This window comes from Equus caballus, chromosome 6, assembly GCF_041296265.1.
Source record: "Equus caballus isolate H_3958 breed thoroughbred chromosome 6, TB-T2T, whole genome shotgun sequence".
Taxonomy (NCBI): domain Eukaryota; kingdom Metazoa; phylum Chordata; class Mammalia; order Perissodactyla; family Equidae; genus Equus; species Equus caballus.
In genome coordinates, this window is record NC_091689.1 from 80,346,237 (window position 1) to 80,373,800 (window position 27,564).

The window sequence follows — 27,564 nt, forward strand, 5'->3', positions numbered from 1 at the left end:
CAGAGAAAGACGCCTCGCCCCTGCGGCTGAGTCACCGGAGCGGGACCAGGCGCTCGCACGTCGTTCTCCGAGGGGCGGGTGGGGCGGCCCCGGCGGCCCGCTTGGCGGGGATGGGGGGGCGCCACCTCCCCTGCCCCCACCGAGGTCCCGAGGGGAGGGAGAATCCCTCGGCGGGTGGCCTGTCCCTTTAAGAAGGCGGCCCTGCCTGGGTGTGCCCTGTCTCCATGGTTACCCCGGTGCAGGCGGCGGGCGCGGGAGGGAGGGAAGGAGGCTGCAGCTTCTCCCCGACAGACGGAGGGAGCTGCGGGGACGCGGAGCCCGAGCCGGAGCCGACCCGCAGCCGAAACGGGAGCCGCCGCCGCCGCGAGCCGAAGGTGCAGAGAGCGCCGCGGGCGAAGGGCCCGTAGCCCGGGATTCGTGGGCGGCCAGGGCGCAAGGGGCCGCGCGCCATGCTCCGGGCCCCGACGGCGGGGACGCCCCCTTGCGCGCGGGCGGCTGGCGGGGCCTGCGAGCCCGGGGTGGGCATTGCCCCCCGACGGCCGCGCTAGGGGGCGCGGGGCCCGGCGGGGGGCGGCCTAGCTGGGCGCCCTCCCCCGGCGCTGAGTCCCCGCGCCCCGGAGGCATGGGGCGGGCGGCCACGGCCGCCTAAGATGCCGGCCATGCGGGGACTCCTGGCGCCGCAGAACACCTTCCTGGACACCATCGCCACGCGCTTCGACGGCACGCGTGAGTCCGACCCTCGCCCCACTGGCTCGCGGACGAGCTGTCCCTTGCCAGGGTTCCCGCCGGCCCTGCACCCTACATCTCGGCCTGGCGCCCTCCTGCTCTTTCCCTCCCTTCTCCCCCTCACCCCTGCTCCCCGTTTTTAGCTGGGACCACCATCTCCTTCCAGACGCCGTCTCTCCGAAAGGTTCGGAGTCAACACTACCCCAGGCCAGGCAAAACGGCCAGAAGTGTCCGGGTTTGGGCCCAGGATGCAGTCTGTTCGCTAGGGCGTGAACCCCACCTAGTCAGTCTAATCCATCCCATCCCTGCGTCTGGCGCTATCCGACCAACTACCCTCGAACTGGCGGAGTCCAGGGGAGGCAGGGAAGTGGTACTCAGGGACAGCCCGGAGGGCTCAAAAATCAGATTTGGAAAAGAGATTAGCAAACCAGATGGAGTAGGCGGGACTCAGGAGCGCACTGTCCAAGCTCACCTCACAGCCTAAACCCACGGAGCCCTCTAGCCCCAAAAAGATAGGTCTGGGGACTCCCACTCAGACTAGGGAAGTTTGGAAGCTCCCACCAGAGCTTCTGGATCCTGGGTTCCTGAGGTCCTGAGCACAGGGCAAGTCATGAAAGGCCCTCCCTTCTCCTACTCCCTCACACTTGCCCCCAGTGGGGCTTCCCAGCTCTCTACTTAACGTCTTCTATGGTCTCAGTCTCGGTTCCGGATGGGCCCCCCACCCCCAACACCCGCCCCCCAGGCTTCTCCATCTGCTTTGCTGTGTGCTTGGCTCCTGCAGCCTGCTGATTCAGTGCCCCCCACTCCCCAATACATTCCTGGCTCCAGGCTCTGGGGTTCAGCTATCATTCTTACACCCCAATTCTCCATCACATTCACTAATTCCTGAGCCAGGTCAGGCAGCTGGGGCTCAAACAGAGAGTGCAGAATGGATGGTGGCTTTGACGGCCTCCCAGTCCAGGTGGGGCCCAGTGCCAGGAGCCAGACAGCCAGCGTGGGTACCTGGCTGGTGAGTGAGCCTGGCAGAGGTAGAGGTGGGGCTGAGGCTGGCCTAGAGCTAGGCCTGCAGTCCTCCTTTGGGCCTCCTCAACCCCGCCCCTTACCCCAGGCTGCTCAGGACACACTCCAGAGGGCACAATGCCCACACAGGGCCGCAGTTACCAACCTCAGGCTCACCCATGCTGATTCTCCAATGCATTCATATCATGCTGCTAGGAGTGGGCCCTTGCAGGGCACTGACACACAGGTGACGCACTGATTCCTGGTCATAAACAGCTCCTGCCTGCCCCCCGAACACACACACATGCAGGATTCCTGGGATTTCTAATACCCACCCTTTGGTTGCAGGCATTTGGGAAAGGAGGGGTGACCCCATGCCCCTTTACCCCACGCTCCTCTGAGAGGTGCTCTCTTGCAGACAGTAACTTCGTGCTGGGCAACGCCCAGGTGGCAGGGCTCTTCCCCGTGGTCTACTGCTCTGATGGCTTCTGTGACCTCACGGGTTTCTCCCGGGCTGAGGTCATGCAGCGGGGCTGCGCCTGCTCCTTCCTCTATGGGCCAGACACCAGTGAGCTCGTCCGCCAGCAGATCCGCAAGGCCCTGGATGAGCACAAGGAGTTCAAGGCAGAGCTGATCCTGTACCGGAAGAGCGGTGAGGGGCCACCTGGCCAGCCCGCCTCACCTGTCCGGTCTCACCAAGCCTGGCACCCACCCCATCCACTGTCCCTCCTTTCCGTTCTCGTTGTCTGCGTCTCCCTTCTCATCCCATCTTCCTACATACCCATCTCCTCTGCCTCCACCTCACCTCTTGCCCCGACCCCTCCTCTCTTCCATCCTCACCACAGCCTCAGCCTCTGCTCAGTCTCCCATCTTGGGTTTCCCACCCCAGCAGAAAAATGTCCCCATGTCAGCAGGACAGATCAATGGACACACATGTCTGATGGTCACCTTGCTCTCCCTTGCCTTCTCCTGCCCTGTTCCATCAAGCCCTGTCCTGAGCGGAGCCAGGATGCCACTCCGCTCCGAGGAAAGCCCCAAGCCTGCTTGTGTCTTGGCCAGGGGTGTCACTGGAGTCCCTGTTGCCTTGGGCAGGGCGGAGAATGAGAGCCGGGCTGAGTCTGTCTTTGTGCCCAGGGCTCCCATTCTGGTGTCTTCTGGATGTGATACCCATAAAGAACGAGAAAGGGGAGGTGGCCCTCTTCCTGGTCTCTCACAAGGACATCAGTGACACCAAGAACCGAGGGGGCCCCGACAACTGGAAGGAGAGAGGTGGGTGCCGGTGGGGCTGTTGATTTCGCTGCTGTGGCTGGGGTGTTGGGTACCTCAGGCCTGGGCGGGTGGGGCCTTGGCACCCAGTGTGGGCTCGTGGGTCCCCCCACCCCTCCTGGACTCATTGCCACTCTGCTGGCTGAGAGGCCTGTGCTGCCCAGGTATGGAAAGAGTGTTTCCAAATAGACCAGTTGAGACAAAGTTGGCATTTTGAAGTCAGCTTTACTAAGAGTCTGAAAGTAGACAAATCCACTCCTGCCTGTGAGGTACCATCTCCTGACAATTAGTGAGGCTGAGCCCAGCCCACCTGGAGCCTTTTCCTCACACAAACCTGCCTGGGGCAGCCTGGCCGAAGCCCTCACCTAAGCCCGTGAGGTCTGTCCCTTCTTGTATCCTCCAAGGGCTGGGACAGGCCTTTGGACAGCTCAGACAGCTGTCATCAGAAGCTGCTCCAAAGCTCTTTGCCACTTGAGGATGCTGGGGGTTCTCTCCATTCCTCCACCCCCAGGCCTGGGTCAGCCCTCCATGATGTAAGGCTCCAGTGGCCCCTGTACCTGGACCCCTGGGTTCTTTCTCTGAGCTCCCTCAACTCTGCTGATGGTCTCCTGCTTGCTCAGCACCCCCCACCCCGGGAACCCCCTCCCGGCTCCTCACCCAGGCCTTTCCCTGTGGAGGCCTCTCCTGCCTTGCCTTGGGGCAGACCTCCTTCTCCTGGAAGCTGGCTGGGAGTGGTGTCTGTAAGCACCCACAGGTCTGCCCATTGCTGGGGTCGGCGAGTGACCCTAGGAAGTGAGGAGTGTCAGAGCCCCCAGCAGTCAATGAGCCAGACCAGTCCACAGAGCAGCAACTGCTGTCCTACACCCAAGACCCTGTGCTGTGTGTGTGGGCGCTCCTCCCATCATCCTCACGAACCCCTCTTCTTTTGCAGGCGGTGGCCGGCGCCGATATGGCCGGGCAGGAGCCAAAGGCTTCAATGCCAACCGGCGGCGGAGCCGGGCTGTGCTCTACCACCTGTCTGGGCACCTGCAGAAGCAGCCCAAGGGCAAGCACAAGCTCAATAAGGTGGAGTGCGCACTAGGGTGTGTGTTTGGGGGTGGGGCAGGGTAGGGCAGGCTGAGGAGATAGAGGAGGGGAACTGAGCCCTCCACAGAGAGAATGTCCAGGGGGCTGCCCAGGCCCCACCGGCATTGGGGCTGTTGCTGAGGGAGGGAATGCCTGATCCATCAAATGTATAGAGGAGAGTCTTGGCCTTAGGGTCAGATGGGCTCGATCCGGGCTCCTCCCCTAAGCAGCTGTGTGACCTCAGCTAAGTCACTTGACCTAGCTGATCTTCAGTTTTCTGATCTATAACACGGGGACTCTAACGACTATGACAGAGGTTGCTCTGAGAGTGCAGGGAGGGAAGGGAGGTGGATGCCTGTCCCGGACACCATCCAAACTCAGCCTGTGCCAATGTCCTGTGCTCCCTGCCTCGACCGCCCTGCCTCACTCAGGGGGTGTTTGGGGAGAAGCCAAACTTGCCCGAGTATAAAGTAGCCGCCATCCGGAAGTCACCCTTCATCCTGCTGCACTGTGGGGCGCTGAGGGCCACTTGGGACGGCTTCATCCTGCTCGCCACTCTCTACGTGGCCGTCACCGTGCCCTACAGCGTGTGCGTGAGCACAGCCCGGGAGCCCAGCGCCGCCCGCGGTCCCCCCAGCGTCTGCGACCTGGCCGTGGAGGTCCTCTTCATTCTCGGTATGTGCGCTCTGTGCCTCCCTCCCCACCCTATGCCGGGCGCCCCCTGGGCTTTGATGGGGACGTCTGCATGGCTCCAGTGCCCCACAAGTGTCTCCCTTGCCCGCCCGCCGTTGGTGACCTGTGGGCTTCAAAATCAGACCTCGGAACCCTGCAGGTTCCAAACAAGTCTCTGCAAGGAACGGGTCATATGAGCCAGTCGTGGCCTCTCCAAGCCTCAGTTTCTCCTTCTGTCAAGTAGGCATAACAATGTTGGTTACTGTGAGAACGAGGTGATACATGGAAAGAGCCTGGGACAGCATCAAATACTGAGCAGGTGCCCAGTAAAGAGCGGCTACTCCCGCACCCCATGCTCACTCCCGCCCCCACTGCCCGCAGACATTGTGCTGAATTTCCGCACCACGTTCGTGTCCAAGTCAGGCCAGGTGGTGTTTGCCCCAAAGTCCATTTGCCTCCACTACGTTACCACCTGGTTCCTGCTGGATGTCATCGCGGCGCTGCCCTTCGACCTGCTCCATGCCTTCAAGGTCAACGTGGTCAGTGTGGCTGGGCTGGGTGGGCTTTGGGGCGGGACAGGCGGGCCGACCTGGGGGTGACCACCCTCTGTCCCCACCCCCCAGTACTTTGGGGCCCACCTGCTGAAGACGGTGCGGCTGCTGCGGCTGCTGCGCCTGCTCCCGCGGCTGGACCGCTACTCGCAGTACAGCGCCGTGGTGCTGACGCTGCTCATGGCCGTGTTCGCCCTGCTCGCCCACTGGGTGGCCTGCGTGTGGTTCTACATCGGCCAGCGGGAGATCGAGAGCAGCGCGTCTGAGCTGCCCGAGATCGGTACCGGAGGCTCCCCGTGTGGAGGGGTGTGTGTGCGTACATACGTGCCAGAGGAATATGTCTGCTTGAGTGTGCGTGTGTCGGGGACACATGAGGGCAGGCTTGCGTCTATCAGGCTATGTCTGTGAGCTGACACAAGGTATCAGAGATCCATGTCCGACTCTGCATGTGTGTGTGTCAGGGGGCATGTGTGCAAGGAGGCATGTGTTTGCAAGAAGAATGTGGGGGCTAATGTGTGTGTGTAGATGTGAGTGTAACAGAGCCAACACCTTGAGGCAGGCCTGTTCCCCAGCAGCCAGGCATTGTGGAGAAAGCGTAGTGGGCTGCCTGGGGGAGTCCCATTCACCCATTATGGCCTCCACGTGGCCAAATTTTTGTTACATTTTTCAAGCCCCCGCCTGGCTGGTAGCCTCACCCCTCTCAGGAGGAGGCTGTGCAGGGAGCTGCTGCCCTCCTGGGTTCCTCTGATGCCTGGCACTTTCTCACCACCCTCTCCAAAGCTCGCTCCCACCACGTTGGCTGCTGAGGCCCCTTCTCCACTCTTGTCACTTCCAGCCCGCCCGCATCTCTCTCAGCTGCTTCTCAGCGCCCCTACCCTAAAACATGGCCTTTTTCGCTGTCCCAGCAGCGCCTTCGCTCTCCTTCAGTTCACCTCCACTTCCACAGCTCCTCCTTCTGCTCACCTCCCACTCACGTCTTAACTCCTGCCAGGAGGGCTTCCACCCCCACCCCTCATCCCAAAATGTCACCCAGAAGGTCACGGTGACCTTCTAGGACCAAATCTTCAGCCCCTTGACCCTGCCAGCCGGGCTTCTTGGAAATGCTCTGCCCCCTGCCCTGCCTCCTCCTGCACCCACCCCTCCCAGTTCCAGGCTTTCCTCAATCTCTCCTTGGCCTCTGCTTGTTCTCCCTTGGCCATTCTATGGCGCCACCACAGCCCAACTTCCGTCCTGTCTCCCTCTAACTCCAAACCATTCTGTTCCGGCTGTTTCTAACCCTCCAGACTCCACAGCTCCAAAACTGAACGCGCCTTCTCTTCCCCAGGCCCTCCAGCCCTGTCCGCTTCCCACAGATGGCCTTTGGGGCCGGTTCCAGCCAGTGGCAGGAGGCCAGCTGCTCAGACGGCCTCTCAGGACCGTCTGCTCCTGGGGGGCTCACCAGGCATCCAGGTTGGCCTTAGAAACCTGCTCTGATCAGTTCCCGGGGATGAGGAGGCTCCTTGCCAGCCATCTCTCCCTCGCCAAGGCCGTGGAGACTGCTGTGTCACCCAGAGACCCGCTTGGATGGTCCCCGAGCGCTCCAGTTGCTGAGCACACGGAAGTGGGACGCTCCAGGCAGTGTCAGCTCCTTGGCACCTGCCCTTCCCAGAGGGAAGGTGGTGGAAGCTGCTCTGGGGTCAGACAGTCACCCAGCGAACATGGTCAGAGGGCCGGAGATAGATAATGGTGACATAAAGCCCTGACCCTAAATCCTCTGGTCAGGACCCTTGCTCCACAACAGGACCCAGACACCCTGGTTGTTGCGTCCATGTGGCTCCTCTGTTCTCACCACCTCATGGGGGCTGCTGAGCTGACGTTCAGAACACCTTTTGCTCCCAGAGGGGCTCTGAGCCTCACCAGGGAGCACATGGGGATGTGGGGGGCTGGCTGTTTTACAGATACATGTGGTGATTCTTTCACCCTTGAACCCCAAGTTCCAGAGTGGTTTCCTCCTATTTGAGGCTGGTCCTAGTTCACATTTGGGGCATCTCCAAGTCCTTCACATCATCATCTCTCCCTTCTTTCTCTGGGGAAACTCCCCCCCAGCTGCGTTGGAGCCATACCCAGACCTCCCAAAGTCCAGCCCTGGAAGGGAGGTCTCTGTGGGGAGGGCAGCCCCCTGCTGGCCCCACTCTGTCGGCGGGAGGCGCCTTCCTGTGGCTTCCTTGCCTTGGTTCCTCTGCTCCACTGCCCGTGCTGTGGACAGAGTGCCTGCTCCAGATTCCCACTAGGCCGGTGGAGATGAGCTGGATTTTCAAAAGACTGTGCTAAATGCTGAGGGCATCTCTCAGTATGAAAGCCACCAGCCTCCAGAACAGGCTCTGCCAGCCTGACCCTCCCCACATGGAGGCACCATCCCACCACCAGCTCCAGGAGCTGCCAATGTCCCCACGGCCAAGACAGAGAGGAGAGGCCCCTCTGCCACCCTCCCTTTGTCCCCCTGCTTCTGGCCCCTATGGCCCCCCATGCTCCTCACCTGGCAACTGGCGTCACCTCAGGGGCCCAACTCAATAATGACTGACAAGTGTTGCCTGTTCCCGTGCATTCTCACCACACGCCTCAAGTACAGGGCTGAATCCTTACCTTGGCTCAGCCCTTAACACATCTCCCCGACTTCTTCAGCCTGGGATTTGATGCCCCCGTGTGAACCCCACACTCGGGGTAAGCAGAGCTCCTTGCCCATTGTCTCCATCTCTACGCTGGCCCGCGCCTTCTCCTAGGTGGGGAAGGACCTCCTCTGAGTTTCTTTGTATCAAAACTCCACCCATCCTCTGAGACCCAGCACCAAGGTCCCCTCTTCCTGGAGGCCTTCTAGCCCAAAGCACCTTGGTTGGAGCCCTGCCGTGTGGCACTTGGGCTGTGTGTACCTCTGACATGTGGCCCACCCTGCAGCAAGCTCCTGTGGGTCCCCCCAGCTCCTGGCACACGTGCGTGAGGTTGCTGAGTGAACGGTGGGTGGGTGAGGGGAGGGGAATCGGGACCGCAGGGAGTCGTGTGTGTGAGGTGTTGGGGAGAGTGTGGAGTGGGGGGGGTGTGGTGCTGAGGCGGGAGACACAGAGTGCATGTGGAGAAGTGGGTTCCACTGCAGCCCACCCTCTGATTTCCACTCTACCTCAGCCCGCCTGCCCTCTGTGCCTTGCTCCCCATGGCCCCCATCCAACACCCTGGAACTGCCACAAACTCCCAGCTAGGTTCAGAGTGACTTCGGGAAGCCATGGCTCCCTCCTCCTGCCAAGGCCAGGCCAGAGAAAGTGGGGTTGACAGGGAGATTGGCCCTCTTCGGCCTGTGTCTACGTGTGCTCAGGAGCCTCTGTGTGTGCACAGGTGCCTGCCTGCCTGTGGCCTGACCTGTGAGCTCATGTCCATGCAGGTGTGTCCCGTCCCCTACCTGGGTGCGAGTGGCTGAGTACCTGTGTACCCTTGTCCCTGTCCCCAGTGTCCACAGGCCTTTTCTGTGTGAGTGGCTGTAGCCGTGCACCTGTGAACGTGCCCAAGTGCACATGTCCTTGTTCTCTCAACTGTGTGGAGCACATGGGTAGCCTCAATGGTGTCCACTGCACATGTCCATGTCAGTGTGCGTGAGGGTAGGTGATTTGTGTGGTTGTGGGAGGGGTGAGGCTGAATGGGGGGTGGCTTCCTGGAGCAGGCGAGCTCAGAGGAAGAGCAAGAGGAGTCTGAGAGGACAGGGCAGAGGAGGTGGCCCCACGCACCAGGCCCTGGGGGCGAGTCTGTGGCTGGTGCAGTGGGCCCCGCCAGTCCCTCTGCCCCCTCCAGCTGGGCCTGTTGCCCACCGCTGGGATTAGCGCCAGCTACAGGGAAGAGGCCCAAAAGCTCCTTGCTGCATCCTCAGCACCATAGAAGCCCGCTGGGAGGATGACAGCCTTGTCCTCATGTGCTTGTCTTGCTGAGGGTTGAGGAGGTGGTTAGGGCTGAGCCGGGCTGGCAGAGGAGGAAAGTGGCAGGAAGCCACGGGGGGTGGATCTGCATCCGTACGCCCCCCCCGCCCCGGGGGATACCTGCACCGCAGTGCAGCAGTGCTATCCCACCCCCTCCCCAGGCTGGCTGCAGGAGCTGGCCCGCCGACTGGAGACCCCATACTACCTGGTGGGCCGGAGCCCAGCTGTGGGGAACAGCTCTGGCCAGAGTGACAACTGTAGCAGCGGCAGCAGCGAGGCCAACAGGACGGGACTGGAGCTCCTGGGCGGCCCGTCCCTGCGCAGCGCCTACATCACCTCCCTCTACTTCGCACTCAGCAGCCTCACCAGCGTGGGCTTCGGCAACGTGTCCGCCAACACGGACACGGAGAAGATCTTCTCCATCTGCACCATGCTCATCGGCGGTGAGGCCTGCCACTCTCCTGGTCCCTGCCCACTCCTAGACTTCTGGCCCCAGGCGGCCGCACCCGCCTCACCTCACCCAGGGGCCCTAGGTCCTTCCCAGAGGCACTTCTGCTTTAAAGGGCCCTAGGAATACGAGGCCAGGGCTGGGAGAGCCCACTCGGCTGCAGGACTCCATGCCACACTGCGGCCCCTGTGCCTTGCGTAGGAGTATGTGGAGAGGGGAGGCAGACCTGTCCAGTATGGTGTCAGGCCCGGCCAGGCCGGTCCTGGAGGTGACCCCCTCTCGCCACCTTCCCCAGCACTGATGCACGCGGTGGTATTTGGGAACGTGACGGCCATCATCCAGCGCATGTACGCCCGCCGCTTTCTGTATCATAGCCGCACCCGCGACCTGCGCGACTACATTCGCATCCACCGCATCCCCAAGCCCCTCAAGCAGCGCATGCTCGAGTACTTCCAGGCGACCTGGGCCGTGAACAACGGCATTGACACCACTGAGGTGCGCAGGGCTCCAGGTCTGGCCCTCTCAGCCTCGGCTCCCTCGAGGGTGTGCGCTTGGGCAAAATTCCCAGGAGTGGGCTGGGGGAGGGGCAAGGGATGCAGAATTCTGGCCCCGCTGCCTCTGCTTTCTCCTGGGGGGACAGCAGCCTGGGACAGAGGGTGGCCGAGAAGCTGGGAGGCCCCTCGCTACCCTTGTTAGGTCAAGAGGCTCTGCTCACTGATGTCCAAGCCTGAGGCAGGAGGAAGAAAGCTGGGCTGTTTATGGGGGGCAGGGGCGGGGGCGTCTAAAGTGATGGAGAGGGAGGCAGAGATAGCCCCTCACTGATGGGACCCTGTGTGGAGCTTGATGCTATGCAGGAGTCCCTCCCATGCCTCCCCTTGCTCCAGAGGCCCACCAGGGTGGAAAGGGGTTGGCTGGAGGCTGCCTCCCGCTCTGCCCCCACAACCCCTGACTGTTGCCACCTGGTCCCCACCTGCAGCTGCTGCAGAGCCTCCCAGACGAGCTTCGCGCAGACATTGCCATGCACCTGCACAAGGAGGTCCTGCAGCTGCCCCTGTTTGAGGCGGCGAGCCGCGGCTGCCTGCGGGCGCTGTCCCTGGCCCTGCGGCCTGCCTTCTGCACGCCCGGCGAGTACCTCATCCACCAAGGTGATGCCCTCCAGGCCCTCTACTTCGTCTGCTCCGGCTCCATGGAGGTGCTCAAGGGCGGCACAGTGCTTGCCATCCTAGGTATGTGAGGGTGGGAGAATGTGGGGGCTTGTGGGAGGCAGGTGGAACCGTGGCCCCATCTGCAGAAAGACCAGAGAGGGGATGCAGGCAAGGCCACCCAGGGAGAAACAGCCAGGATGGAGCCCTGGGCAAAGCTCAGAGCAGACCCAGTGACCACGAGGTAACAACACAAAGAGGTGGAAAAGATCTGGCGAGTGTTTGGGGACCAGCCTTTAGTCTGTGAGGGGCCCTCGGGGAGCAGCACTTCCTGTCAAGGAAGAAAATCAAATGCTGAGGATGGAAGTGCTGGAGAGAGTGTTCAGGCAGGCTGGGCTGAAAAGGGGGGACGCAAGCTATCCTGTGGGGCTCCCGCTGGGCCTGGAGAAGTGAGATGCTGCCATCCTAGGGCGGATCCCAGGGCAGGCCCAGGGGCGTGAGGGTGACAGTGGAGTTCCAACTCAGCATGTGTACTTTCCTTCTTGGCCAGAAAAAGAGAGATCAATTCCCCAGACAAGGAGAAAGAAATGCAATGGGGGGATTGACGTCACCATAGTGCTGACCCCAGGGTCTCACAGCGCCTGGCCCTGTGCCCAGCCGCTTACCTGCTTCATCTCAGCAAACCTCCCAGACCCAGGGGGCAGGAACTCTCGTCACTCCTGTTTTGTGTAGGAGACTGAGGCTCTGAGGGTAAGGAATTGGCAGGCCAGTCTTGGGGCGCTGCTCTGGGGAGACTCATGTCCTGCAGGAAGGGCACCATTTCAGGGGGTTGGACGCGCACCGTAGGCTTCAGGAAGGCACATTCGAGCATTCCAGGAGCCTCAGGGCTGCACGCTCCAGGGCTATGGCAGGCTCCCATCAGTGACGCACAGGGCAGGAACACTGATCTGCCTGCGTAATCAAGGGCCTCACACCCGGGATGGAACACGGGATGAAAGGGAGGTGGCACCCCCACCACAGCCGAATCCTCAGGCAGCCAAGCGCTTGTAGACTCACCGTGGGGACAGCTGACGCCTGGAGGGGCTGAGGTTTGTCACTAACCTGGAGAACCAGGAAGACCAGATGCCCAGCAGCTACTGTGTGTCCACTCTCTCTCCCTTGAAGAAGATGACCTTCCAACAGGAAAGAGGAGGAAAAAATACCAAGTGGTTTCGGAGCTGAGAGAGGCCAGAGGCTGTTTCGTCCTTCGCTTTGCATCGTTCCTTGAGTTCAGCTTCTGAGCCTGGATGCAGTTTACGCCAGGCCTCTGAGCAAACGGAGTTACCGCCACTCACGTATGGCCAGCAACCCTTGAGAAATTATGGAGACCTGGAGAGATCCAGAAGGGCAAAAAGGCAGATTTTGACAACTGTAGACTGGCCACTCCAAAGCAAGATTGTCAAGTGGATTATTAAACAGATGGTTTTCAGCTTGGAGCCGAGGAAGCAGGGTGGCTGGGAGCTGGCATGAGTCCTGCTAGAGCATCTCTTCCCTGATCCCGGACACTGGGTCTCAGAATAGCCATGTTCGGTATTAAGATGGAGCCTCAAGAATGGCCACTGCCTGCACCCAGGCCTCTGCCTCTAGAATGTTCCTAGCACTGGGACTTATGCCACCTTCGATCTAGCCTGGCCCTGCCCATATGCTCTGGATGGACTGTTTCCTCTGTGGACTTGGTGGCTGTGGACACCCCCAGGAATGCCTGGTTCCCCATGACCCGGTTTTCTGCTTTGCCGTCATCCCATCCCCCACCTGCCTCCTTGGTTGAACATCCAGGTACTTCCTGCCTACTCCCGACAGCTAAGGCTCACCGTACATCCAGCACTGTCGATTCTGCCCGCCTCTGTGTATGAAGCAACAGCCAATTGTGTGCAAAGTCAGTTGTGAGGGAGGAAGGGCAAGGCGAAGAGAGGTGTGCTGGGCCGGTGCCGGGAGGATCTTGATGAGCCGAGCTGAAGGCTCTGGCTGAGATGCCAGCCTGGAGGGCAGTCTCTGGTCCCTGAGACCAATGGCACGGAACTTCGTCCTTGGTCCTGTCCTGTTTCTCATTTTTATCTCATCTCTTGGATGAAGACAAGAAATACATGTGCATCCTATTTCCAGATGACACACATGAGGGGAAAGAGCTCATTCATCAGAGGATCACATTGAGATGCAAACAGTTCTCAGAAGGAAACAGAAGGATGGCCTGAAACCAAGAAAATAAGATTTAATAGCGATGTGTTGTACACTGAAGTTTAAGCAAAAGTCCACGAACGTTTAGAGGAGGGCTCCGAGCTCAGTGAGTTCTGGAGGCAGCGGGAGGCAGCAGGGTGGCAGCCATCCGTCTCTTTCCTGAAGGGGAAGGAGACGCTTTCTAATCTTGTGAACTGTCTGGCAGTGGGTTGAGCTGCCTTGTGAGGGGCAGTGAGTGCTGGGGACCCCAGCCCCAACGGCATGCCACCCCTGCTGGGAATGACCTACGGGGACTCTTGTCAGGAGGGAGGGGAAGGAAATGAACTTGGATTGGTTGTCTGTGTGTCAGGCACGTTATCTACACTAACTCTCTTAATCCCCGCCATGTCCCTGATGGGAGACACCCTATTGCATTGATTTGAAGACACACATTTTTTCCCCACAATTTAACCTGTCTAACATAGGGATGCAGACTCTGATTGATGCCATTTTACAATTGCTGTCAGCCAGGGGGCAGCAGTCTCGGCTGAGTGGTGGGAAACCCTCCACTGACACCTGCTGGTAAGATCAAGAAAGCACCACCATCTCAGTTAACTACAGGACCTATTGTACAGACCAGGCACCAGGGCTCCGGGAGATGAAGTAAGGTGGCTGCCTGACATTTTCACTGTGTCACTTGTGGCACGAACCTGCTGGTTCCACACACTGGTGCCTGGACAAGCTCCACCTCAATCACTGTGGGGCTTGAAAACCATCGGATTGTGGGGTCCCCCATGGATATTAGGACTCTATAGGTAGGGATGGGGCCTGGGAGTCTTTCCCAGGGGATTCTGATCCACAGGCAGGTGGGAACTGTTAGAATTGGTGGCTGCTTGGTTGTCTCAGCACCAAAATTGGGATGTGTTTCAGCCCAGTGGTTTTGATCCCAAATGAGTTTGAGCGCCCAAGTCACAGAGTTCTTACCCCAAGCCTGTCTGAAGAGCCAGTGAGGCAGGCAGCAAGGGTCAGCCAGGGCCTGGGCCCCTCTGCTCCTCTCTCTTCTGGCCCCAAGGCCCACAGTGGGGGCCTGGCTGGAAAGGCCCCACTCAGCAGCCTCCACTTACCTCCCTGCTTGAGGGCTGAGGGGCAAGGCTTGCTGACCTCTGCTTCCTCTCCCCAGGGAAGGGTGATCTGATCGGCTGTGAGCTGCCCCGGCGTGAGCAGGTGGTCAAGGCCAATGCCGATGTCAAGGGGCTGACGTACTGCGTCCTGCAGTGTCTGCAGCTGGCCGGGCTGCATGAGAGCCTCGCGCTGTACCCTGAGTTTGCCCCACGCTTCAGCCGGGGACTCCGGGGGGAGCTCAGCTACAACCTGGGTGCTGGTGGAGGCACTGCGGAGGTGAGGGTGCTGGGTGCATGCATGGAGGGACTGGTGGGCTGGGGAGCCTGGTGGGCAGAGGCTAGGGTTTGTGGAGGTGTTGTGTGAGCACATGGCCTGGTGTGAACACTCCTGCGCATGTTGTGGGAGGTCTACACTGTCCCTGCCCCTTCACACCCACACACATAGTGCTTTAGAGGCCAGCCCTGCCTGCTCAGCCACCCCTCCCGGCTCACCCTGGCCCATCTGAGACAGCCTGGCCCCGTGCAGAGCAAAGTCAGGGGTGGGAAGCCGAGTCCACTGGTACCAGATAAGGAGCCTGCAGGCCACAGATGAGGGCTGACACCCCGGGATCGGGCTGGGCAGTGTCCCACACTAGCCCCCCAGGCTGCCTCTAAAGAGAGCCCTGCAGCGCCCCCTGCTGCTTCATGGTAAAACAGGACTGCTCTGAGGGTTTTGTTTTGTTTTGTTTTTTAAAGATTTTATTTTTTCCTTTTTCTCCCCAAAGTCCCCCGGTACATAGTTGTATACTCTCAGCTGTGGGTCCTTCCAGCTGTGGCATGTGGGACACTGCCCCAGCATGGCCCGATGAGCGGTACCATGTCTGCGCCCAGGACTTGAACTGGCGAAACACTGGGCTGCCGCAGCGGAGCGAACGAACTTAACCACTCGGCCCCCTCTGAGGGGTTTTTGAATTTTCCCAGCTTATGTCACTAATTCCAAACCAGTTTTTAATACAATGTTCTCTTGGATAGTTCAGTTAGCCGAGGGACCAAGTAGATGAGTGATGTGTCCACACTTGGCTAGAATTTTGAGGGGCAGTGAACGAGCACCTCCGGGGCTTAGTGGCTTCGTGGTGGCAGCAGAAAAGCAGCCTCCCCCACGAGCCTCTTCCTCGCAGGGTGAGAGATACTGGGTATCCTGTTAACAAAAACGGCTCCTCCCCCCAGGAAGATGAGGCCTGGGTGGAGGAGGTGAGAGGGGCTATCCATGCTAGTTCCTTGTGCCCCACTGTCCCCAGGCAGACACCAGCTCCCTGAGTGGCGACAACACCCTCATGTCCACACTGGAGGAGAAGGAGACAGACGGGGAGCAGGGCCCCACAGTCTCACCAGCCCCAGCTGATGAGCCCTCCAGCCCCCTGCTGTCCCCCGGCTGCACCTCCTCATCCTCAGCCGCCAAGCTGCTATCCCCACGTCGAACCGCGCCCCGGCCCCGTCTGGGCGGCAGAGGGCGGCTAGGCAGGGCAGGGGCTTCACAGGCTGAGGCTGGCCCCTCTGCTCACCCTCGGAGCTTAGAGGGGCTGCGGCTGCCCCCTGTGCCATGGAATGTGCCCCCGGATCTGAGCCCCAGGTGAGTAGGCCACTACACTACGGCAGAGATGATGGTGAGGGGGCGGGGGTCCTCACCAGGCTCACCTCTGCCCTAGGTGCCTGTCCTTCCATCCTAATCCCCCCAGCCTGCCTGGTCCAAGCCCACCTTCTCCAGGAAGCCTTCCTTGACTCCTCCACCTCCCTGCTGCCCCACCCCACCATTAGGTGCATGGCCATACACTGCTCAGAATTCTCTTGCTGTTCCACGTACTCAAGCTTGGCTCCTCCGCGAAACTGCAAGCTCCAAGGGGAAGGGACCACCTACCTTTCTCTTGGGGCCCGAGCCCCCTGGCCCAGCTCTGGGCTCCTCCAGCCTCTGTGTGTGGACACTGGGGCATCCTGTCCCGTGAAACACTGCGGTGGCTGCCTGTCGACTGATTTGCTGTCCTGGCGCCTGGGTCCACAGGGTAGTCGATGGCATTGAGGACGGCTGTGGGTCTGACCAGCCCAAGTTCTCTTTCCGCGTCCAGTCTGGCCCAGAATGTAGCAGTAGCCCCTCCCCAGGACCAGGTACTGGGACCCGGGTCGGTGGGGCGGCCCCTCTGCCCCATGAACCTCTGAGAAACTGGCAGAGTACAGACTTTGCCTGGAAGTCGCCTCCCCTCACTCACCTGCATGGTTTGGGTGGAGGAGTTTGGTGGTTAAGACTAGCACCTTGGTGTCGGAAGGTAGCTGTGAACGGGAATGGACTTCTGCTGTCAGCTCTCAGCAACGTGACCTTGGTTCTTGCCCCAGCTTCCTGTCTGTAAAACGGTTGTTGTGCATGTTAAATAAGATTAATATCACTAAGACCCTTAGCACAATGTCTGGCTCGTGGAGGGGATAAAGGGCTGGGGAGCAGAGTTGTAAGCGGCCCCTGGCCAGGCCGGGCTGTCCTGATAGTGGGCCAAGTAATGAGCTCCCAGGAGTGTCCATGTCCCTGGGGGACAGAACAAGAGACAGGCACAAAGAGCAGCTTCTTCAGGAGAGAGCGCACGGCAGTGTGCCTGAGGCCCCCAGCAGTTTGGGCAGAATTCAGTGACTCGGGCAAGGCTGGAAGTGGCCGTTCCTGGCGTCAGGCCCTGCCAGGCCAATGTGGTCTGTGCCAACTGGGGCAGAGGCCTGGACCCTGCACTGTCTGTCTCCTCTTACCAGCCCCCGCTGATAACCCCATCCTACTGTCCACAGAGAACGGCCTGCTCACTGTCCCGCTCGGGCCCAGCGAGGCAAGAAACATGGACACGCTGGACAAGCTTCAGCAGGCGGTGGGTGAGGGCAAGGTGGAGGCAGGGAGGGGAGAAGGTGAGCACTGCTGCTGCTGCGGTCCTGACTTCATGCTGACCTTGCCCCCCTCCCGCCCCCGAAGGTGATGGAGCTCTCTGAGCAGGTGCTGCAGATGCGCGAGGGACTGCAGTCACTTCGCCAGGCTGTGCAGCTTGTCCTGGCGCCCCATGGGGAGGGCCCGTGCCCTCGGGTGTCCGGAGAGGGGCCACGCCCAGCCAGCACCTCTGGGCTTCTGCAGCCCCTGTGTGTGGACACTGGGGCGTCCTCCTACTGCCTGCAGCCCCCAGCTGGTTCTGTCTTGAGTGGGACCTGGCCCCACCCTCGTCCAGGGCCCCCTCCCCTCATGGCACCCTGGCCCTGGGGTCCCCCAGCATCTCAGAGCTCCCCATGGCCTCGAGCCACAGCTTTCTGGACCTCCACCTCAGACTCAGAGCCCCCTGGCTCAGGAGAACTCTGCCCTGAGCCCAGCACCCCTGGGTCGCCGCCTCCTGAAGAAGGGGCTAGGACTGGGCCCCCGGAGCCCGTAAACCAGGCTGAGGCTGCTAGCACTGGTGAGCCCCCGCCAGGGTCAGGGGGCCTGGCCCTGCCCTGGGAACCCCATAGCCTGGAGATGGTGCTTATTGGCTGCCATGGCTCTGGCACAGTCCAGTGGACCCAGGAAGAAGGCACAGGGGTCTGACTGCCAGCCCCAGAACTCAGTGTTGCCAGACATGCTGCCATCTGTGGCTCTGCCCAACCGTGGGGTGGAGGAAGGGCAGCAGCCACCCCCTGGGACTTCGTGCTGCCCGCTGGCTCAGGGCAGGGAGCCCAAGAGCCAAGGAGGGCCTGGCCCCCGACTCACAGAGGGTGAGCTGGAGCCTCAGGGGCGGGCCCCGGGCTAGGAGTCTTCGGCCCCTGCTCCTGGGGCCCCTCCTCAGCTTGCTCCTCTGACCTCCTCATCTCCCTCTGCAGGCTGGGGGACAGGTCTGAGTCTAGAGAAGGGTTCTGCCATCCCCTGCATGTGCCCCTGTCTCACCTGTCCCTCCATTTTTTATATTAAAAAGTAATAATAAAAGAAACTACTTTGGAACTCAGTGCTTTTTATTTACAAAAAAAAATAATAAAGGGAAAATCTGAAGCTAATCAGCTGGAGACATGGGGTGAAGGTGGGACTCTGGGCAAGAGGGGAGGGTGGTCTGCAGAGAGGAGAGGGGGAGGGGCTCTGGCTCTAAGGAAGCCGGAGGGTCCCAGCCTCAGGGACTTCCCAAGGGCCAGCCCCACCCTCCCGCAGAGGCTCAGATCAATGGGCCAGCAGTTGGGTCTCCTGCTGCCCACTCTGGTTTTTCCAGGAGCCTGAGTTCCCAGCTCCAGAGGGCTGGAATGGCAGGGGAAACTGAGGCTGGAGAGAGCCCATGGTCCTGCCACCACTCCTCACTGTGGCGTGATCTTGGCAGCCTCGGCCCGGATAAGGGCAATGAGGTCCTGGTTGATGAGGAAGACAAATCTCAGGCTGGCAATCTGTGGGCAGGAGAGAAGGGTGGCTGAGGACAGAGGCAGGACTGTGGGCCAGGCCCACGTACTGGCTTACTAGGCCCCAGATCTCATTTTGGCCTCTCCACCTCCCTCCCAGCTCACCTCCACCACAGAGTTGTTGCTGAGGCGCCACTTGGAGCCACATAGCACAGGTCGTCCATCAATGTAGATGGGCCGCCGGCCCTCATTGGCAATGAAGAAATCCCCGTTGTTTTTCAACTTGATGACACCTATGGGAATGCAGAGGCAAAGGGGGATGACAGGATGGGGGAAGCCTCCATGTAGCCTCTCCTTCCTGGGGATAGGCTAGAAGGCACCCAGGATTCCTAAGTTAGAGATCTTGAAATGCCAGGTCCTCAGCCCCAGCTGGCCCACGAGGGTTCCCACAAGACCAAGCGAGAGACCGGGATGGAGATCCTCACTGCTTTCTGCTGGTACCTTGCTTCCGGGAGATCTTCCAGGCTGGACCCTCCAGAGACAGATCCACATCAATCTGGTTGTCCTTGGTTGCTCTGCCCAGGGTGATCTGGGGAAATGGGGCAAGTAAGGGCTGGGACCTGAGGACTGGAGGACAGGTCCACACAGGCCAGGGAAAGATGAGAAGTCAGGGACCAGACACAGAAAGGGCAGTGAGGGAAAGACTGATGGAGGAGGGAAATCTAGGAACCGGGGGGCGGGGACGGGACAGCCAGGCCTGCCTCACCTCTCGTGAGCGCATCAGGTACCGCACCATGCGGCCCCGCAGCACTGCCAGCGTCTGGTTGTCGAAGTCCGGAGAGCTCATGCCTGGGGGAGGAGCAGCTCAGGTCGGGGAAGAGCCCACCCCTTAGGGTCACAGGGCGGAAGGCAGGGAGCCAGGGCAAGGTCTACTGAGGGAAAGGAGTCAGGGGCTCGGAAAAGGAAGCACCCAGCCAGGCAACGACAGGTCCCCTGGCCTGCTCACCTGTGATGCTGTCTACTAGCACCTGCCACTTATGCAATTCCTGTTCCAGCTGCCGAATCTCTCGTTTCTGGCGCCGGTCAGCCACTGTCAGCTCTGGGGTGAGGGGGGATGTAAGGAGGGACATTCCAAGGTCACCAGCACCTTACACTGGTTCTCTCTGTTCTAGCAGGAGCTTCCATCCCCTCACTGTCCCCACCAGGGCACACTCACCATGTTCCAGGACTTCATCTCGCATGTCCCTGGCAGGTGAAAAGAGAAGATGAATCAGGCTCCTCACCATTCCAACTCACCCACCATCACCATTAGGTGCTACTGGGCTCACTAGGGTATCCCTCAGTCTGTTAGCCAAGTGGCCAAGCAGGCTGCTCCTCTGGCCTTTGCCTAGCCTCCTTCCCTGGGGTTAGGGTGGGGGTAGGGGTGAGGAACAATGCAGGGCGGGGGAGGTGCTCAGCAGGGAGACCAGACACCAACAGCTCCAACTGGGGCACAGGCTGAATCTAGGCTTGGCTGCATGCTCCGCAGCGGGAGAGGCAAGGCCGGGCAGCCCCAGGAGCTCTGCCCCCTGCAGACACTTAGCTTTCTGCTCCTTTCCGTGGTCCCTGCCACTCACTTGAGCTTACTGTCATCAATCAGGTCCTCTGCGTCAGAGAAGTTCAGCACTTGGTCCCCCTTGGGCAGCGGCTGCACTGAACAAAGGACAGAAAGAGGGTCAGTGCCGATGCTCCCGCTCAACCCCAAGCTGCTGGCAGACAACCGAAGTAAGGGGACAAACTAGAGACTGAACCCATGGGAAGAATTTCGTGCTGAAATCAACAAAAGCTAACCTGACACAGGTAACGGAGTGTATGCCAGATGCGGCTACATGCTAATTTGGCACAAAGCATTCTAGGGGTTAGCCAAGAGGAGAGATGGCTGTAGAAAAAGAGGGAATTAAAGTTGACCTTTTGTGTGGGCTTTTCAGCCTGCAAAGGGCTCTAACTTTCATAGCCTTGAACCAAGCAGGGAAGGCACTACTGTTAGCTCTACTTTAGAGATGAGGGAACAGACACAGGAGGGAGGGTTCAACCACGTGACTCCAGTTTAGGCCAGAGCCAGGAGTCAAGCCCTGCTTTCCTGATTCCAAACCCAAAATGCTCCTTCTACCGCATCACATGCCATGAACATTTTCGGCCACTCAGCAAGGGGCTGAGAAGCACCTGCCGGTCAGTTCCCACTCAGAAAGGATGTGCCAGAGAAGAGCGGCCCCAGCTTAAGCCAGTGTTTTCAAACTACGGGTCATGTCATGTTAATGGGTCATGAAATTAGTTTCATTTTTTCCAAATGAAAAATGGAGCCCTACCAAGCCCCCTCCCCCCACCATGGCTGCCTGGAATCCCATGGATCTAATATTCAACCGACTTGATAGCTAAGCAGTGTACACTCTCTGTTCCTAGGGACTCCTAGCTCTAAACAGCAAAGGAGAAATCAAATTCCCACACAAGATGACTCTGGAACAAAACATCAAACCTTTAAGTTAACAAGTTTACACAAAATGACTTTCAAAACAGTGACAAAGGGGCTAGCTACAGCAGCAAAAGTAAACTTTAGCCAGTGTCTGTTCCTGCGGCTGGCATTCAGTGATATCTGAGCCTGAGGAAGAAGCAGAGACTTGGAAGCTGCAGGAATAAAGAGGGCTGCCCACTGGGCCCCAAATTCAGAGACCCTTAGGAAGGAAAGATGGGGCCTCTCTCTGACAAGATTTCCTAAAATCCTTTTGTAGGAAGATCTTTCAAGAACTAGAAGCTGCAAGAACCAAGTAGTAAGGTGAAGGGCACGGCTGAGCTTCATTTTCAGAACAGTGCAAACAACCATGTGCAAGGCAAAGGGCAACAATATTTGGGAATAAGAGTAGAGTGTGCTTGCATATGAAAGTCTGACTTGAATCCCAAATGTCCCTGAAGAGTTCCCTTTAGTTGAATCAGACTGCTTTCCTGCTATTTTTCACCAGAGGAGTGAGAGTTTTGTTGGTGAGGGACAAGAGGAAACATAGAGCATCCTGGCCCTTGGGGATGGAGAAAGACAGACAGACTGGGTGTGAAGCCCCAAGGGGGATGTCTGAATGGCCCAAAGGCAGCCTGACAGGACTGACTGCCTGGTGGGAGCAGAGGCAGCGAGAAGGAAGGTGGAGAGAGGAAAGGGGCAGAAAGGTTTAGAAAAAGTCATCATCTCCAGGGTGGGACACAGGGCAAGTGAGCAGTGAAGGGGACGTTCATATTCTGCTCATGTTTGAATGTTATTCATGAAGAATATATCAATGTATTATTTATGTAATGACAAAATATGTCAAAAAACAAAAAACAAGAAGTGGTAGACAACTCTGCCTGAACTTTTTGTTCAGGATTCCAGGCTGTTTTGGCTCCCTTAACACGGTGCCGAAGACCATTCCACTACTCTCCCTCCCTCTGGAAGGAAGAGGTTGTTGCTGCAAAGAGGGGAACAAGACACTGGGGGTCACAGAGGCATTCGTTACACGGCACTTGCGGGCAGCTGAGCCCGACTACTTCACGCTCACATGTGCACAGCCACTCTGCCAGTTCCTGGGGCCAGTTACCTGTCTGGTCCTCCAGCAGGTAATACTGCTTCATGAGCTGCCAGTGGGCCTGCAGAGCCTTGGCAGTTCGGGCCAGGTAGAAGGCATCGGGGTGTCTGTGCAGCAGGTCCTGGAAGGTCTCCAGGGTCGGCTGGCTGGTCTGGAGGACAAGAAGCATACTCTAGGCGTCTGGGTTTTCTCACTCTGGCCTCTGTCTTACCACCTCACCTCTGCCCAAGTCCCCACCGGGAGCAGGAAGAATTGATAGGTATGGCCGCCTGGGGAGCCAGGCTTGGCTCTTCCTGAGGACCTTGTCCACAAAGGCCCCTGCAGAGGTACATGCATCTGCACAGGCACGTTTCCAGGCACTGGGGTCTCCCCACATCAGTGTTTTCCAGGTGGTCCAGCTCCCACCCTGTCCGGCCCCTCAACCTGACCACCTCTCAGACTTACCGATCCCACTTTGCTCAGCAGCTGTTCCTCAGCCTTGCTAAACAGGGCCTTGCTCTGGATGGCAGCAATGGCCTCTGGGTGCAGCTGTCTCATGGCCTGGCAGGCCAGCCTGGGTAAGGGGCAGACAGAGGTCAGGGTAGGGTTGAAGGGAGGGTGTCAGGGAATCTGGGATTCCTACCTCCCCAAAGCCTGCAGGCCTCTGAGATGCAGAACTAGAGGCCAGGCCCTCAAGAAGAAGAGCCAAGGCTTAGCATGGCACTTGTAGCCTCATGGGTTTGACAAAAGTATGAATAAGCAACTCAGGACACTGAAGTTCCAGTGTTCAACCCCGTGAACAGACGCGAAGGTATAGCCCGCTAGAGGCCGGTCCCGAGGGAGATCCTAAGACCAGCTGCTGCTCGCTCCCCAAGACCTTCACCCGGACTTGGCAAAAGATGCCACCTGTTAGCCACTGGCCACCGCCTCCTCTTTCCCAAGCTGAGCCCTGCCCATTTCCTATTGTATCAGTGCCATGGCTACAAATTAAGCAGTGCTAGGGCCTGTGGGATAGCTGGGTGCTAAGCTTCCAACCAATTCAGACGACGTTAAATGGAATGACTGAAGAGGAAGTGTGGGTGTCGCATGCGTGCACGGGTTTATTTGGAACTCAGGCTGTTGGAGATGGGAGAGGCCTTGGTGTTCTATTCCAGCCCCTTCTTGTTATGGAGGAAGAAACTGCGGGAGGTCAGTATGGAAAGGTTGGGAGGTGACCTGCCCAAAACCACAACGCACATGATGGTGCAGACAGGGCTTCCAGCACTCATCTCATCAGTTTCCCCCCATGCTACTTCCTTGGCTTCCAGAGCCCCTTGCCTCTGGCATCAAGCCAGGGCTAGAAGGGTTGGCAGCAGGAAGAAGCTTCCCTCTGAAGCCTGGCTGGTCTTGGTTTCATCCCAGAGGATGCAAGGCCCCAGGGGCCCTGCCTCCTAGGCCCCTCCTCTGGCCCTTGTACAACTCTCTCTTTGCCAGGAGCGAATTTCTGGTGTCCCCAGTACTTCCCCGCTGCTGAAGCCAGCCCTACTCACTTGGAGATGACAGGATCGTAGAGCAGGGCGTACCAGCGCTCCTGGACTTCCCGAAGGGTGAAGCGGCAGCTGAACTTCACGCCCAGGTGGACGGATGTCAGGTCGTTGGTCTGCAAGGCCCCAGAGACGTTTGCTTCGGCCTTAGAGCTGGAAAGAGCCCTTCCCTTGCGACCCACAGGGCACTGCTGGGTTAGCTGGGGGGCTGGGAACTAGAGGCTGGGGGAGGAAGGGGACCACAAAACCCGTGGTGGAAAACACTACCTGCAACACGGCATTGATGAGTAGGAGGTCATCTGCAGGCTTCCAGCGGCCCAAATCCTTGGTCACCTGAAGTGGCTGTTTGCTCTTCTTTACACGCTTGGTGAGTCCGGGAGCTGGGGCTGGGCTGGGTGGTACAGGAGTGCTGGGGGCCTTGGACACCTGAGCAGAAGACATGCACAGAGTGAGTTCAAAGCTGGCATCAGGGCAGCTGGGGCTTTGGGCCCAGAGCTTTACATGCTGTGTGGCAGCCCGAGTCCCACCCAACAATAAGTGGCACAGGCAGGGAGCCCAGCTTTCTAATACCTGCCCCTCCCCCTTCCAGCCCCCGCCAAAGTACTTCTACATAGTCCTGAACCATATGGGGTCTTCTCTTTGCTGGTGGCACTCCCAACCCCAGAGTGGAGGGTGGGTGGGGAGAACACCAGGAAAACACTCTTGCTGGTACAGTGTCTGGGGCCAGAGCAATGCCACCTGGGGGTTATTTTTACACCCAGCAATGCTGGGAACAGGCTGTCTGCTCCCAGAATAGATGCACGCTCCATGCCTCCCACACAGAATGTGATACAGGATGCACTGACAGGGCGGGGGGTGCAGCAAGAAAGGGGGAGCAGGGAGAGATGTGCTCCCAGGAGGGAGGCATCTGAGGATGGGACTGGGGCAGCCTGGTCCTCTCACAAGCCTCCTCTGCAGGCTCTTGCCAGCTGGCAAAGGTGGTGGGGAAACACAAAATCTGGCACTGGACCCCATCCCTTCCACCCCCCTCATCTCCCAATCCCTCACCTTCTTCTTCTCACTGGAAGATGGTTCACTCCCTGAACAGCGCCCTGGCTCCACCCCACTGGCCCCCTTTGCCCGGGTAGAGGACTTAGCCAGGCTGCTCTCCACCAGCTCATCATCAAACTTCTTCCTCTTGATGAACCTGTAGAGAGTCCTACCCAGTGAGCATTCCTTGCCCCCTCCCCAGTACCCACTCGTACCCACCCAACCTCCAAAACAGAGCAGGTTCCTGGCAGGATGCTAACTGCTCTGGCTCAGTGGATGGGGTATGGAACTGCTAAGCTCCACCCCACTGAAATGACAGGGTATTGCACCACAAAGATTTCATAGCAAAGACCTAAGACCTCCCTCCCTTGTCCTCAGTCAGGGATCTGGCGGGGACAGGAAAAGCACAAGGCTCTGCCAACCCTTAGGCCCCAGAGGGGCTCAGACAGCCATTCCCAACAGGGGTGAAGGCATGCAGCACCTGATGGCCCTGCCCAGTCCCTGGCCCTCCAAACCTTACTACCTGGAGGAGCTTCTCCGTTTAGGGATGGTGCCCAAGGCCTGGGAAGAGGCCCGCTTCTGCCCTGCCAGTGACTCCTCATCCTCTGAGCGGCTGGCAGTGCCTGATGCCATCAGGGATGAATCTAGCAGCCCCTGAGAATCTAGAAAAAGAGAAGTGGTGAACTCAGACTTCCTAAGTGCCTAGCAGAGCCTTGAGCCTCAGTGCATGGGACCCCTCCTCAGCCCCCCTTTCCCTTTCCTTCTTGGCCCCTCCCCTGCTTCCTTGACACTTGATGTTTTAAGGTGGGAGTTCCTTGGCCATCCAGATCCCATCTGGGCTCAGACCTGGCCCAGACCTTCCACGCTGGGCAGTTCTCCCGGTGCCACGCGTCATGTCGTGCAGCACATGGTGCTCAGGTCAGACTGGTGATGCCGACACACGGGGCTCTGGGCATAACTGTTCCCTCTGCCATCAAAATGCAGCCATGCCAAAGAGGGGCAGCTCAACAGCAAGTCAGTCAATTGTGGCCTCTGCCGAGAGGTACGTGAGTGGTGTTGGCCCAGGGGGAGGTGGCAATGCCCAGCCAGGACCGAAAGACATTATGTGCCAGGCACCGGGTGGAATCAGCAGATGCTTGGCGCCTGAGCGCTTGGGGAGCCGGCCCGGCCTCATACTACCTTTTTCCATCCTCTTACAGTCCCAAAGCCACTGGTTCCAAACCACAGGGCTAGGAGGAAGGGTCCCACAGGCTCATCCAAGGATTCTGACCAGGTGAGCTTAGAGGCTGAGAGGAGATTCTGCAAAGGAGAAATGAGGCTCTCTGAGGCTCAGGTTCCCAACTGGCCAGCCTCACCTCCTTATACTGGAACAGATCCCCCAGGGTGCCATAAGCTAGGGAAGACACGAAGAGAAGAGACACAAGGCTCTATTCTGCCAATATGACCGTGATAAACCAGTGGCCTTTTGGAGGTCACAGACATCTTTGAGAATATGATAAAAACTATGGACTCCAGAAAAATGTACAAACAAACTAATTCAGGGGGTTCACGGTCCACTCTAACTCTACTAGTTGCCACTAGGTTAAGAGCCTTGACTATAAACTAGCAAGAAGCAAGGGATTCTTAGCTCATTTTTTCTTTTCGTTAGCTGCCCACTCAGCTCAGCAGCACCGCCCTCCCCCTCCCAGGCCAAAGCAGGGAGAGGAAAGGGAGACAGAACTCCAACCAGTCCATCTCATTTGTTTTTTTCCCTTGCAGCTCTGGCCAAAGATTTAGTGGGTGGAACCTCGTGGAAGCTAAAAAACGTGGTTTCGGAACTGCGCGAATACCAATCGCCCTGGGGGGCCTGCTCCTAACCCCCAGAGAACTCAGGTACTGGGGACTCTCTGGGGCGGCCGCTGTCGGGTCCCGCCCCTTCGGCCCAGGGCAGCTCTCCGCGCAGCGTTCCGGCCCTGCCCCCAGGTGCGCTCCTCACGCCGCTCCATAGCGTAGGGCTGGGTATCCAGACACCTGGGGAGAGGGCGGGGACTCCCTTTCCTCGGGCCGACTGAGATAGGGTCTGCGCCCCCGTCCTTCCCCGGCCCTCCGCCCCTCCTTCTCCCCCGAGTGCACACCCAAGGTGGGGGATTAGTCCAGGTCTGTTTCAGGGGCTTGGGACAGGAATGGCGATGAAGTCCTCCCTGCATCTCAAAGCAAAGCGCCAAGTGAACCCCGAGGCTCTCGCAGCCTTGGCTTAATGCCCACCGGCTGGTGGCTCCCGAGGGGGGACCAATCCCCAGGCCAATTCTCATCCCACCTTCGGCACGCCACCTTTGCGCATGCGTAACACCTCGGACCAGATTCTGGCCCGGTCCGGTCCACGCATGCGCAGGTTTTCGGGGCGCTACCGGGGCGGAGCCCCAAACCTTGGGGGGTTCCTCCCCGGCGGCACTCTGGGAAACTCCATTTCACCCCCAACTCTGCTCAGAACCTTCAGAGGCGAACCGCGAGGTCTCACCATTCCTAGGCTGCCAGCTCCAACAACTTCTCCGCGGCGACGGCAGCAGCCGCAGGGCCAAAGCCGGCTTCCGTGAGGTATGTCTACTTCCGGGTCTAGGAGCTAGGGGCTGCGCAACCCCTTCCGGTTCGTCCGGAGAACTTGAGTCAAAGGGGCGTGGCCATGGCAGAGAAGGTGTTGCCGTTTTGCTAATAACCAAAATTAAAGGCTTTCCTAATTGGGACAACATATAGTGGAACATCAGGGCTTACAGGCCCCAGAGAGGTTACTCAGTTGGAGGGAGCGATTAAAGGGAAAGGCGAGACTTGGGGCGGGAGGCTGGGGGACGAGACGGAGCGAGGCGAGGTGAGGCGACGCTGGGAGGGGCAGGCCGGGCCGCAGACTTGGTTTCGGCTTCCTAATTCCCGCGAGGTATAAGGAGTCTTTTGATATTTCCCAGGACAAGTTATGCTTTGTTTGATTCCACCAGCGGTTTTAGGGAAACTACTTTGTG

The 27,564-nt window shown here is 59.1% G+C and overlaps 3 protein-coding genes and 1 long non-coding RNA gene across 12 annotated transcripts in view; 3 read left to right on the forward strand and 1 right to left on the reverse strand.

Annotated features, from left to right (window-relative positions):
• The first annotated feature begins 35 nt into the window (after positions 1 to 35).
• KCNH3 (potassium voltage-gated channel subfamily H member 3) lies at positions 36 to 18,079 on the forward strand. Of its 3 annotated transcripts, none has more exons than XM_023643495.2 (15): positions 36 to 374; positions 2,144 to 2,377; positions 2,860 to 2,994; positions 3,923 to 4,056; positions 4,488 to 4,731; positions 5,110 to 5,267; positions 5,352 to 5,559; positions 9,376 to 9,657; positions 9,958 to 10,157; positions 10,639 to 10,888; positions 14,178 to 14,395; positions 15,396 to 15,727; positions 16,154 to 16,257; positions 16,915 to 16,991; positions 17,093 to 18,079. In XM_023643495.2, exons 2-15 carry the CDS (start codon positions 2,248 to 2,250, stop codon positions 17,687 to 17,689), a joined length of 3,069 nt encoding a protein of 1,022 aa, XP_023499263.1. In that variant the 5' UTR covers positions 36 to 374; positions 2,144 to 2,247; the 3' UTR covers positions 17,690 to 18,079. The 3 variants fall into 3 exon arrangements, with proteins under 3 accessions (XP_023499263.1, XP_023499260.1, XP_023499264.1); XM_023643492.2 differs by lacking the exon at positions 36 to 374 and adding an exon at positions 512 to 726; XM_023643496.2 differs by lacking the exon at positions 36 to 374 and adding an exon at positions 594 to 726 and having other exon boundaries at positions 2,148 to 2,377.
• Positions 18,073 to 27,327, reverse strand: MCRS1 (microspherule protein 1). 5 transcript variants are annotated; one of them, XM_001504207.6, is made up of 15 exons: positions 27,072 to 27,284; positions 25,754 to 25,873; positions 25,098 to 25,236; positions 24,593 to 24,731; positions 23,813 to 23,971; positions 23,552 to 23,661; positions 22,488 to 22,596; positions 22,056 to 22,194; positions 20,076 to 20,151; positions 19,676 to 19,704; positions 19,466 to 19,558; positions 19,226 to 19,308; positions 18,961 to 19,048; positions 18,625 to 18,752; positions 18,073 to 18,507 (listed from the first exon to the last, which is right to left on the reverse strand). In XM_001504207.6, exons 2-15 carry the CDS (start codon positions 25,761 to 25,763, stop codon positions 18,421 to 18,423), a joined length of 1,389 nt encoding a protein of 462 aa, XP_001504257.1. In that variant the 5' UTR covers positions 25,764 to 25,873; positions 27,072 to 27,284; the 3' UTR covers positions 18,073 to 18,420. The 5 variants fall into 5 exon arrangements, with proteins under 5 accessions (XP_001504257.1, XP_070127442.1, XP_023499279.1 ...); XM_070271341.1 differs by having other exon boundaries at positions 25,421 to 25,873; positions 27,072 to 27,209; XM_023643511.2 differs by lacking the exon at positions 27,072 to 27,284 and adding an exon at positions 26,689 to 26,923.
• On the forward strand, positions 20,099 to 21,368 carry LOC138924805 (uncharacterized). The gene is made up of 2 exons (XR_011440071.1): positions 20,099 to 20,298; positions 21,225 to 21,368. It is a non-coding gene; the product is annotated as an uncharacterized lncRNA (long non-coding RNA).
• PRPF40B (pre-mRNA processing factor 40 homolog B) overlaps positions 26,950 to 27,564 on the forward strand; it is a 58,250-nt gene continuing 57,635 nt past the window's right edge. For 2 of the 3 annotated variants that reach the window (XM_070271339.1, XM_070271336.1), the window contains exon 1: positions 26,950 to 27,148. The gene's annotated coding sequence lies outside the window, so the exon portion shown is untranslated. The remainder of the gene's footprint in view (positions 27,149 to 27,564) is intronic. The other variant, XM_014740859.3, reaches the window with a different exon arrangement.